The sequence below is a fragment of the Tachyglossus aculeatus genome, chromosome 5 (genome assembly GCF_015852505.1).
Source record: "Tachyglossus aculeatus isolate mTacAcu1 chromosome 5, mTacAcu1.pri, whole genome shotgun sequence".
NCBI lineage: Eukaryota > Metazoa > Chordata > Mammalia > Monotremata > Tachyglossidae > Tachyglossus > Tachyglossus aculeatus.
Window position 1 is genome coordinate 7206524 of NC_052070.1, and position 12047 is coordinate 7218570.

At 43.6% G+C, this 12047-nt stretch overlaps 1 protein-coding gene across 2 annotated transcripts in view; it reads right to left on the reverse strand.

Moving 5' to 3' along the window:
• The window catches only part of GFPT1 (glutamine--fructose-6-phosphate transaminase 1), a 173714-nt gene that overhangs the window by 133845 nt on the left and 27822 nt on the right, over positions 1 to 12047 (reverse strand). For both annotated transcript variants that reach the window (XM_038746851.1, XM_038746852.1), the window contains exon 2: positions 2092 to 2199. In XM_038746851.1, coding sequence (XP_038602779.1) covers positions 2092 to 2199 — 108 coding nt within the window. The remainder of the gene's footprint in view (positions 1 to 2091; positions 2200 to 12047) is intronic.

A 12047-nucleotide genomic window follows, 5' to 3' on the forward strand; every position in this document is an offset into this window, starting at 1 on the left:
TCAAATCCCAACTCTGCCACTTGTCAGCTGTGTGACTTTGGGCAAGTCACTTCACTTCTCTGGGCCTCAGTTCCCTCAGCTGGAAAATGGGGATGAAGACTGTGAGCCCTCCCTGGGACAACCTGATCACCTTGCAACCTCCCAAGCACTTAGAACAGTGCTTTGCACATAGTAAGCACTTAATAAATGCCATTATTAATCAATCAATCGTATTTATTGAGCACTTACTGTGTGCAGAGCACTGTACTAAGCGCCTAGGAAGTACAAGTTGGCAACATATAGAGACAGTCCCTACCCAACAGTGGGTTCACAGTCTAAAAATAATAATAATAATAACGATAATAATTATAATTAATATAGTATATATTAATTAATATATTAATCATAATTATTATTAATGATTATTAATACTTATTATTATTATTATTATCATCACTGCAGACAGCACAGGAGTGGGAGTCAGAGGACCTGGGTTCTAATCCCGGCTCAGCCGCTCACCTGCTGCGTGACCCTGGGAAAGTCATTTCGCTTCTCTTTATCTCGGTCTCCTCATCTGTAAAATGGGGGTAAACAACCCATTCTCCCTCCCATTTACATCATGAGTGAGTCTTGCGCAGGTGAAGGTCTGTTTCAGATCGGTGTATATTGTTTTAAGCCCTACTTCCCAAGCGCTTGGTACAGTGCTCTGCACACAGTAAGCGCTCAATAAATACGAATGATTGATTGATTGATTGATTGCAGTGCTCAGCACACTGGAAGCGCTTATACGCCAACCGCTATTCCATTATTTATTCCTTGGACCCATTTACCCTGCCACAACCAGACAGAAACCCCTTCTAGACGACTGTGAGCCCGTTGCTGGGGAGGGACAGCCTCTATATGTTACCGACTTGTACTTCCCAAGCGCTTAGTACAGTGCACTGCGCACAGTAAGCGCTCAATAAATACAACTGAATGAATGAATAAAAGAACAACTATCAAGAAGCAACTACAGAAAAGCCACATGGCCTAGCGGATAGAGTCCAGGCCTGGGAGTGAGAAGGACCTGGGTTCAAATCCCAGCTCTGCCCCTCGTCTGCTGCGTGACCTTGGGAAAGTCATTTCGCTTCTCTTTATCTCGGTCTCCTCATCTGTAAAATGGGGGTAAACAACCCATTCTCCCTCCCACTTACATCATGAGTGAGTCTTGCGCAGGTCAAGGTCTGTTTCAGATCAGTGTATATTGTTTTAAGCCCTACTTCCCAAGCGCTTGGTACAGTGCTCTGCACACAATAAGCGCTCAATAAACACGATTGATTGATTGATTGATTGCAGTGCTCAGCACACTGGAAGCGCTTATACGCCAACCGCTATTCCATTATTTATTCCTTGGCCCCATTAACCCTGCCATAGCCAGACAGAAACCCCTTCTAGACGACTGTGAGCCCGTTGTTGGGGAGGGACCGCACTATATGTTACCGACTTGTACTTCCCAAGCGCTTAGTACAGTGCTCTGCGTACAGTAAGCGCTCAATATGATTGAATAAATAAAAGAACAACTACAGAAAAGTCACATGGCCTTGCGGATAGAGTCCATCATCATCATCATCAATCGTATTTATTGAGCGCTTACTGTGTGCAGAGCACTGTACTAAGCGCTTGGGAAGTGCAAATTGGCAACATATAGAGACAGTCCCTGCCCAACAGTGGGCTCACAGTCTAAAAGGGGGAGACAGAGAACAAAACCAAACATACTAACAAAATAAAATAAATAGAATAGATATGTACAAGTAAGGCCTGTACAGAGTCCAGGCCTGGGAGGGAGAAGGACCTGGGTTCGAATCCCAGCTCTGCCCCTCGTCTGCTGCGTGACCTTGGGCAAGTCACTTCCCTTCTCTGGGCCTCAGTTCCCTCATCTGGAAAACGGGGATGGAGACGGCGAGCCCCGCGTGGGACAGGGACTGTGTCCGACCCGATTTCCTCGTCTCTCTCCCGGGGCTTAGAAAAGCACCTGGTGCCCAATAGGCGCTTTCCAAATACCATTTTTCCAAACGAACCAACCCGGGGAACCAAAAAGAAGCACTGAGTGGCAAAAATGGAAACTATAAATACCTGCAGAATCGTATCCTCTGTACTCGAGCCTTTGAAGTCCCTTAATAAGGGTCTCCAAGATCTCCCGCCTTGTTCGAGGAACGTGGTAATTCAGGTAAGCAAATATCCCTAGAAAAACAAGAGCTTTGGTTAAGAAGAAATTCCACTCGACGGCAAGGGCTCCTATCATTCCCCTTCCCCCTGCCAGAATCCTGATTAAGAATCCCGATTCTTATCAATAATAATAATCATGTTGGCATTTGGTAAGCGCTTACTATGTGCCAAGCACTGTTCTAAGCGCTGGGGTAGATACAAGGTAATCAGGTTGTCATTCATTCATTCAATCGCATTTATTGAGCGCATTCAACGGCAAGGGCTCCTATCATTCCCCTTCCCCCTGCGAGAATCCTGATTCTTATCAATAATAATAATAACGTTGGCATTTGTTAAGCGCTTACTATGTGCCAAGCACTGTTCTAAGCACTGGGGTAGATACAAGGTAATCAGGTTGTCATTCATTCATTCAATCGCATTTATTGAGCACATTCAACGGCAAGGGCTGCTATCATTCCCCTTCCCCCTGCCAGAATCCTGATTTTTATCAATAATAATAATAATAATGCTGGTATTTGTTAAGTGCTTACTATGTGCCAAGCACTGTTCTAAGCACTGGGGTAGATACAAGGTAATCAGGTTGTCATTCATTCATTCAATCGCATTTATTGAGCGCATTCAACGGCAAGGGCGCCTATCATTCCCCTTCCCCCTGCCAGAATCCTGATGAAGAATCCTGATTCTTATCAATAATAATAATAACATTGGCATTTGTTAAGCGCTTACTATATGCCAAGCACTGTTCTAAGCGCTGGGGTAGATACAAGGTAATCAGGTTGTCATTCATTCATTCAATCGCATTTATTGAGCGCATTCAACGGCAAGGGCTCCTATCATTCCCCTTCCCCCTGCCAGAATCCTGATTAAGAATCCCGATTCTTATCAATAATAATAATCATGTTGGCATTTGTTAAGCGCTTACTATGTGCCAAGCACTGTTCTAAGCACTGGGGTAGATACAAGGTAATCAGGTTGTCATTCATTCATTCAATCGCATTTATTGAGCGCATTCAATGGCAATGGCGCCTATCATTCCCCTTCCCCTTGCCAGAATCCTGATGAAGAATCCTGATTCTTATCAATAATAATAATAACGTTGGCATTTGTTAAGCGCTTACTATGTGCCAAGCACTGTTCTAAGCACTGGGGTAGATACAAGGTAATCAGGTTGTCATTCATTCATTCAATCGCATTTATTGAGCGCATTCAACGGCAAGGGCTCTTATCATTCCCTTTCCCCCTGCCAGAATCCTGATTAAGAATCCCGATTCTTATCAATAATAATAATCATGTTGGCATTTGTTAAGCGCTTACTATGTGCCAAGCACTGTTCTAAGCGCTGGGGTAGATACAAGGTAATCAGGTTGTCATTCATTCATTCAATCGCATTTATTGAGCGCATTCAACGGCAAGGGCTCCTATCATTCCCCTTCCCCCTGCCAGAATCCTGATTAAGAATCCTGATTCTTATCAATAATAATAATCATGTTGGCATTTGTTAAGCGCTTACTATGTGCCAAGCACTGTTCTAAGCACTGGGGTAGATACAAGGTAATCAGGTTGTCATTCATTCATTCAATCGCATTTATTGAGCACATTCAATGGCAAGGGCTCCTATCATTCCCCTTCGCCCTGCCAGAATCCTGATTCTTATCAATAATAATAATCATGTTGGCATTTCTTAAGTGCTTACTATGTGCCAAGCACTCTTCTAAGCGCTGGGGTAGATACAAGGTAATTAGGTTGTCATTCATTCATTCAATCGCATTTATTGAGCACATTCAACGGCAAGGGCTCCTATCATTCCCCTTCCCCCTGCCAGAATCCTGATTAAGAATCCTGATTCTTATCAATAATAATAATAAAAATGTTGGCATTTGTTAAGCGCTTACTATGTGCCAAGCACTGTTCTAAGCACTGGGGTAGATACAAGGTAATCAGGTTGTCATTCATTCATTCAATCGCATTTATTGAGCGCATTCAATGGCAAGGGCTCCTATCATTCCCCTTCCCCCTGCCAGAATCCTGATTTTTATCAATGATAATAATAATGTTGGTATTTGTTAAGCGCTTACTATGTGCCAAGCACTGTTCTAAGCACTGGGGTAGATACAAGGTAATCAAGTTGTCATTCATTCATCCAATCGCATTTATTGAGCGCATTCAACGGCAAGGGCTCCTATCCTTCCCCTTCCCCTTGTCAGAATCCTGATTAAGAATCCCAATTCTTATCAATAATAATAATCATGTTGGCATTTGTTAAGCGCTTACTATGTGCCAAGCACTGTTCTAAGCGCTGAGGTAGATACAAGGTAATCAGGTTGTCATTCATTCATTCAATCGCATTTATTGAGAGCATTCAATGGCAAGGGCTCCTATCATTCCCCTTCCCCTTGCCAGAATCCTGATGAAGAATCCTGATTCTTATCAATAATAATAATAACGTTGGCATTTGTTAAGCGCTTACTATGTGCCAAGCACTGTTCTAAGCGCTGGGGTAGATACAAGGTAATCAGGTTGTCATTCATTCATTCAATCGCATTTATTGAGCGCATTCAACACCAAGGGCTATCATTCCCCTTCCCTCTGCCAGAATCCTGATTCTTATCAATAGTAATAATCATGCTGGTATTTGTTAAGCGCTTACTATGTGCCAAGCACTGTTCTAAGCACTGGGGTAGATACAAGGTAATCAGGTTGTCATTCATTCATTCAATCGCATTTATTGAGCGCATTCAATGGCAAGGGCTCCTATCATTCCCCTTCCCCCTGCCAGAATCCTGATGAAGAATCCTGATTCTTATCAATAATAATAATAACGTTGGCATTTGTTAAGCGCTTACTATATGCCAAGCACTGTTCTAAGCGCTGGGGTAGATACAAGGTAATCAGGTTGTCATTCATTCATTCAATCGCATTTATTGAGCGCATTCAACGGCAAGGGCTCCTATCATTCCCCTTCCCCCTGCCAGAATCCTGATTAAGAATCCCGATTCTTATCAATAATAATAATCATGTTGGCATTTGTTAAGCGCTTACTATGTGCCAAGCACTGTTCTAAGCACTGGGGTAGATACAAGGTAATCAGGTTGTCATTCATTCATTCAATCGCATTTATTGAGCACATTCAACGGCAAGGGCTGCTATCATTCCCCTTCCCCCTGCCAGAATCCTGATTTTTATCAATAATAATAATAATGCTGGTATTTGTTAAGCGCTTACTATGTGCCAAGCACTGTTCTAAGCACTGGGGTAGATACAAGGTAATCAGGTTGTCATTCATTCATTCAATCGCATTTATTGAGCGCATTCAATGGCAAGGGCGCCTATCATTCCCCTTCCCCCTGCCAGAATCCTGATGAAGAATCCTGATTCTTATCAATAATAATAATAACGTTGGCATTTGTTAAGCGCTTACTATATGCCAAGCACTGTTCTAAGCGCTGGGGTAGATACAAGGTAATCAGGTTGTCATTCATTCATTCAATCGCATTTATTGAGCGCATTCAACGGCAAGGGCTCCTATCATTCCCCTTTCCCCTGCCAGAATCCTGATTAAGAATCCCGATTCTTATCAATAATAATAATCATGTTGGCATTTGTTAAGCGCTTACTATGTGCCAAGCACTGTTCTAAGCGCTGGGGTAGATACAAGGTAATCAGGTTGTCATTCATTCATTCAATCGCATTTATTGAGCGCATTCAATGGCAAGGGCTCCTATCATTCCCCTTCCCCCTGCCAGAATCCTGATTAAGAATCCCGATTCTTATCAATAATAATAATCATGTTGGCATTTGTTAAGCGCTTGCTATGTGCCAAGCACTGTTCTAAGCGCTGGGGCAGATACAAGGTAATCAGGTTGTCATTCATTCATTCAATCGCATTTATTGAGCACATTCAACGGCAAGGGCTGCTATCATTCCCCTTCCCCCTGCCAGAATCCTGATTTTTATCAATAATAATAATAATGCTGGTATTTGTTAAGCGCTTACTATGTGCCAAGCACTGTTCTAAGCACTGGGGTAGATACAAGGTAATCAGGTTGTCATTCATTCATTCAATCGCATTTATTGAGCGCATTCAACGGCAAGGGCGCCTATCATTCCCCTTCCCCCTGCCAGAATCCTGATTTAAAATCCTGATTCTTATCAATAATAATAATAATAATGTTGGTATTTGTTAAGCGCTTACTATGTGCCAAGCACTCTTCTAAGAGCTGGGGTAGATACAAGGTAATCAGGTTGTCATTCATTCATTCAATCGCATTTATTGAGCGCATTTAACGGCAAGGGCTCCTATCATTCCCCTTCCCCCTGCCAGAATCCTGATTAAGAATCCCGATTCTTATCAATAATAATAATCATGTTGGCATTTGTTAAGCACTTACTATGTGTCAAGCACTGTTCTAAGCGCTGGGGTAGATACAAGGTAATCAGGTTGTCATTCATTCATTCAATCGCATTTATTGAGCGCATTCAATGGCAAGGGCTCCTATCATTCCCCTTCCCCCTGCCAGAATCCTGATTTTTATCAATAATAATAATAATGCTGGTATTTGTTAAGCGCTTACTATGTGCCAAGCACTGTTCTAAGCGCTGAGGTAGATACAAGGTAATCAGGTTGTCATTCATTCATTCAATCGCATTTATTGAGCGCATTCAACGGCAAGGGCTCCTATCATTCCCCTTCCCCCTGCCAGAATCCTGATTAAGAATCCTGATTCTTATTAATAATAATAATAATGCTGGCATTTGTTAAGCGCTTACTATATGCCAAGCACTGTTCTAAGCACTGGGGTAGATACAAGGTAATCAGGTTGTCATTCATTCATTCAATCGCATTTATTGAGCGCATTCAACAGCAAGGGCTCCTATCATTCCCCTTCCCCCAGCCAGAATCCTGATTTTTATCAACAATAATAATAATAATGCTGGTATTTGTTAAGCGCTATGTGCCAAGCACTGTTCTAAGCGCTGAGGTAGATACAAGGTAATCAGGTTGTCATTCATTCATTCAATCGCATTTATTGAGCGCATTCAACGGCAAGGGCTCCTATCATTCCCCTTCCCCCTGCCAGAATCCTGATTTAAAATCCTGATTCTTATCAATAATAATAATAATAATGTTGGTATTTGTTAAGCGCTTACTATGTGCCAAGCACTCTTCTAAGAGCTGGGGTAGATACAAGGTAATCAGGTTGTCATTCATTCATTCAATCGCATTTATTGAGCGCATTCAACGGCAAGGGCTCCTATCATTCCCCTTCCCCCTGCCAGAATCCTGATTAAGAATCCCGATTCTTATCAATAATAATAATCATGTTGGCATTTGTTAAGCGCTTACTATGTGCCAAGCACTGTTCTAAGCGCTGGGGTAGATACAAGGTAATCAGGTTGTCATTCATTCATTCAATCGCATTTATTGAGCGCATTCAACGGCAAGGGCTCCTATCATTCCCCTTCCCCCTGCCAGAATCCTGATTAAGAATCCTGATTCTTATCAATAATAATAATCATGTTGGCATTTGTTAAGCGCTTACTATGTGCCAAGCACTGTTCTAAGCGCTGGGGCAGATACAAGGTAATCAGGTTGTCATTCATTCATTCAATCGCATTTATTGAGCGCATTCAACGCCAAGGGCTATCATTCCCCTTCCCTCTGCCAGAATCCTGATTGTTATCAATAATAATAATCATGCTGGTATTTGTTAAGCGCTTACTATGTGCCAAGCACTGTTCTAAGCGCTGAGGTAGATACAGAGTAATCAGGTTGTCATTCATTCATTCAATCGCATTTATTGAGCGCATTCAACGGCAAGGGCTCCTATCATTCCCCTTCCCCCTGCCAGAATCCTGAATAAGAACCCTGACTTTTATCAATAATAATAATAATGTTGGTATTTGTTAAGCGCTTACTATGTGCCAAGCACTGTTCTAAGCGCTGGGGTAGATACAAGGTAATCAGGTTGTCATTCATTCATTCAATCGCATTTATTGAGCGCTTACTGTGTGCTGAGCGCTTGGATAACTGCCGCACCCTCAACCCCACAGCACTTAAACACATATCTATTAATTGTCTTTCAAAGTCAAAATATGCTAAAAATGATATTTTCTGAGCATTTACTACATGCAGAGCACTGTAATGATGATGATGGCATTTGTTAAGCGCTTACTATGTGCCAAGCACTGTTCTAAGCGCTAAGGTAGATACAAGGTAATCAGGTCATCCCACATGGGGCTCACAGTCCCCATTTGACAGATGAGATAACTGAGGTCCAGAGAAGTGATGTGACTTGCCCATGGTCACACAGCTGATAAGTGGCAGAGGTGGGATTAGAACCCACGACCTCTGACTCCCAAGCCCGGACTCCTTCCATTCATTCATTCATTCAATTGTATTTATTGAGTGCTTACTGTTTGCAGAGCACTGTACTAAGCGCTTGGGAAGTACAAGTTGGCAACATATAGAGACGGTCCCTACCCAACAGCGGGCTCACAGTCTAAAAGGGGGAGACAGAGAACAAAACAAAACATATTAACAAAATAAAATAAATAGAATAAATACGTACAAGTAAAATAGAGTAAAAAATATGTAATAATAATATATGTATGTTTGTACATCAATCAATCGTATTTATTGAGCGCTTACTGTGTGCAGAGCACTGTACTAAGCGCTTGGGAAGTACAAATTGGCAACCTATAGAGACAGTCCCTACCCAACAGTGGGCTCACTTTATTACTCTATTTATTTATTTTACTTGTACATATCTATTCTATTTATTTTATTTTGTTAGTATGTTTGGTTTTGTTCTCTGTCTCCCCCTTCTAGACTGTGAGGCCACTGTTGGGTAGGAACTGTCTCTATATGTTGCCAACTTGGACTTCCCAAGCGCTTAGTACAGTGCTCCGCACACAGTAAGCGCTCAATCAATACGATTGATTGATTGATTAATAATGATGGTATTTGTTAAGCTCTTACTACGTGCAGAGCACTGTTCTAAGCGCTGGGGAGGATAATAATAATAATTGGCATTTATTAAGCGCTTACTATGTGCAAAGCCCTGTTCTAAGCGCTGGGGAGGATACAGGGGCATCAGGTGGTCCCACGTGGGGCTCACAGTCTTCATCCCCATTTTACAGATGAGGTCACTGAGGCCCAGAGAAGTAAAGTGACTTGCCCAAGAGCACACAGCAGACATGTGGCGGAGTCGGGATTCGAACCCATGACCTCCGACTCCAAAGCCCGGGCTCTTTCCACTGAGCCACGCTGGATACAACGAAATCAGGTTGTCCCACGTGGGGCTCGCAGTCTTCATCCCCATTTTACAGATGAGGGAACTGAGGCGCGGAGAAGTGAAGTGACTTGCCCAAAGTCACACAGCTGACAAGTGGCGGAGCTGGGATTTGAACCCAGGACCTCTGACTCCAAAGCCCGGGCTCTTTCCACTGAGCCACGCTGATTCTCTGTACAAACGTATATACATATATATATGTATATATGTATAAATATAAATATATATATTTATTGAGCGCTTACTGTGCGCACAGCACTGTACTAAGCGCTTGGGAGAGTACACTACAGTACAATTTAGTTCTTAACCAGCTTGGAGAAAGCGGCCGATGTGAATTTTTACTAGTGAACTCTTTCTGGCCCCTAATGTATTATTGAGCGGTCTTGTAGAAGCTGCGTGGCTCAGTGGAAAGAGCCCGGGCTTTGGAGTCAGAGGTCATGGGTTCGAATCCCAGCTCCCCCACATGTCTGCTGTGTGACCTTGGGCAAGTCACTTAACTTCTCTGGGCCTCTGTTCCCTCATCTGTAAAATGGGGATTAAGACTGTGAGCCCCACGTGGGACAAACTGATCACCTTGTATCCCCCCCAGCGCTTAGAACAGTGCTTTGCACATAGTAAGCGCTTAACAAATGCCATCATTATTATTATTATTATCCCAGCTCTGCCATTTCTCCCCATCCCCCCTCCGCCTTACCTCCTTCCCCTCCCGACAGCACCTGTATATATGTATATATGTTTGTATGTATTTATTACTCTATTTATTTTATTTGTACATATTTATTCTATTTATTTTATTTTGTTAATATGTTTTGTTTTGTTGTCTGTCTCCCCCTTCTAGACCGTGAGCCCGCTGTTGGGTAGGGACCGTCTCTAGATGTTGCCAACTTGGACTTCCCAAGCGCTTAGTACAGTGCTCTGCACACAGTAAGGGCTCAATAAATACGATTGAATGATTGAATGAATTATCCGTGGGCTCACAGAGAGAAGCAGCGTGGCCTAGTGGGTAGAGCCCGGCGCCGAGAGTCAGAAGGTTCTGGGTTCTAATCCTGGCTCCGCCACTTGTCCGCTGGGTGACCAGAAGCAGTGCGGCTCAGTGGAAAGAGCCCGGTTTGGGAGTCAGAGGTCGTGGGTTCGAATCCTGACACTGCCACTCGCCTGCTGTGTGACCTTGGGCAACTCACTTCACTTCTCTGGGCCTCAGTTCCCTCATCTGGAAAAGGGGGAGGAAGACGGTGAGCCCCATGCGAGGCAACCTGATGATCTTAGAAGCAGCGTGGCTCAGTGGAAAGAGCCCGGGCTTTGGAGTCAGAGGTCATGGGTTCAAATCCCCGCACTGCCACTCGCCTGCTGTGTGACCTTGGGCGAGTCACTTCACTTCTCTGGGCCTCAGTTCCCTCATCTGGACAATGGGGAGGAAGACGGTGAGCCCTATGCGAGGCAACCTGATGATCTTAGAAGCAGCGTGGCTCAGTGGAAAGAGCCCGGGCTTTGGAGTCAGAGGTCATGGGTTCAAATCCCCGCACTGCCACTCGCCTGCTGTGTGACCTTGGGCGAGTCACTTCACTTCTCTGGGCCTCAGTTCCCTCATCTGGACAATGGGGAGGAAGACGGTGAGCCCCATGCGAGGCAACCTGATGATCTTAGAAGCAGCGTGGCTCAGTGGAAAGAGCCCGGGCTTTGGAGTCAGAGGTCATGGGTTCAAATCCCGGCTCCGCCAACTGTCAGCTGGGTGACTTCGGGCAAGTCACTTCACTTCTCTGGGCCTCAGTGGCCTCATCTGTAAAATGGGGATTAAAACTGTGAGCCCCCTGTGGGACAACCTGATCGCCTTATAACCACCCCAGCGCTTAGAACAGTGCTTGGCACGTAGTAAGCGCTTAACAAATGCCATCATCATCATCTTGTACCCACCCCGGCGATTAGAACAGTGTTTGGTGCATAGTAAGTGCTTAAATACCACCACTATTAATATTATTATTATTATTATTATTTGGTGCATAGTAAGCGCTTAAATACCACCATTATTATTATTCTCAGACTTCTTTCTCTGTGCCCACGGTGCTCCGAGCGGGCTTCATAATGCACGCCCTTCTCGTTCGAAAACCACACGCTTTCAGGTGATTCCCACCTTCGACGACACGGAAACAAATTTACTTTCCGCAATTAAACGGGAAAAGGTACGAAAGTGAAAACGGCAGCCTTAATACAGACCGGAAAGGCAAATCTCATCCCTGCGGTCTTCAGGATTAGATACTCTATTCTTAAAAATATATAATTTAACCGGTTTGGGGGCACGAGAGAGAAATCTTGGCCCTCGATAAAAAAAAGTTTCCATTTTGACAATCACGGAATGCTTAATATCAATTGTCATGTTGCCATATGTAGATGTACATATGTTTGTACATATTTATTACTCTATTTTACTTGTACATATCTATTGTATTTATTTTATTTTGTTAGTATGTTTGGTTTTATTCTCTGTCTCCCCTTTTTAGACTGTGAGCCCACTGTTGGGTAGGGACTGTCTCTATATGTTGCCAACTTGGACTTCCCAAGCGCTTAGTACAGTGC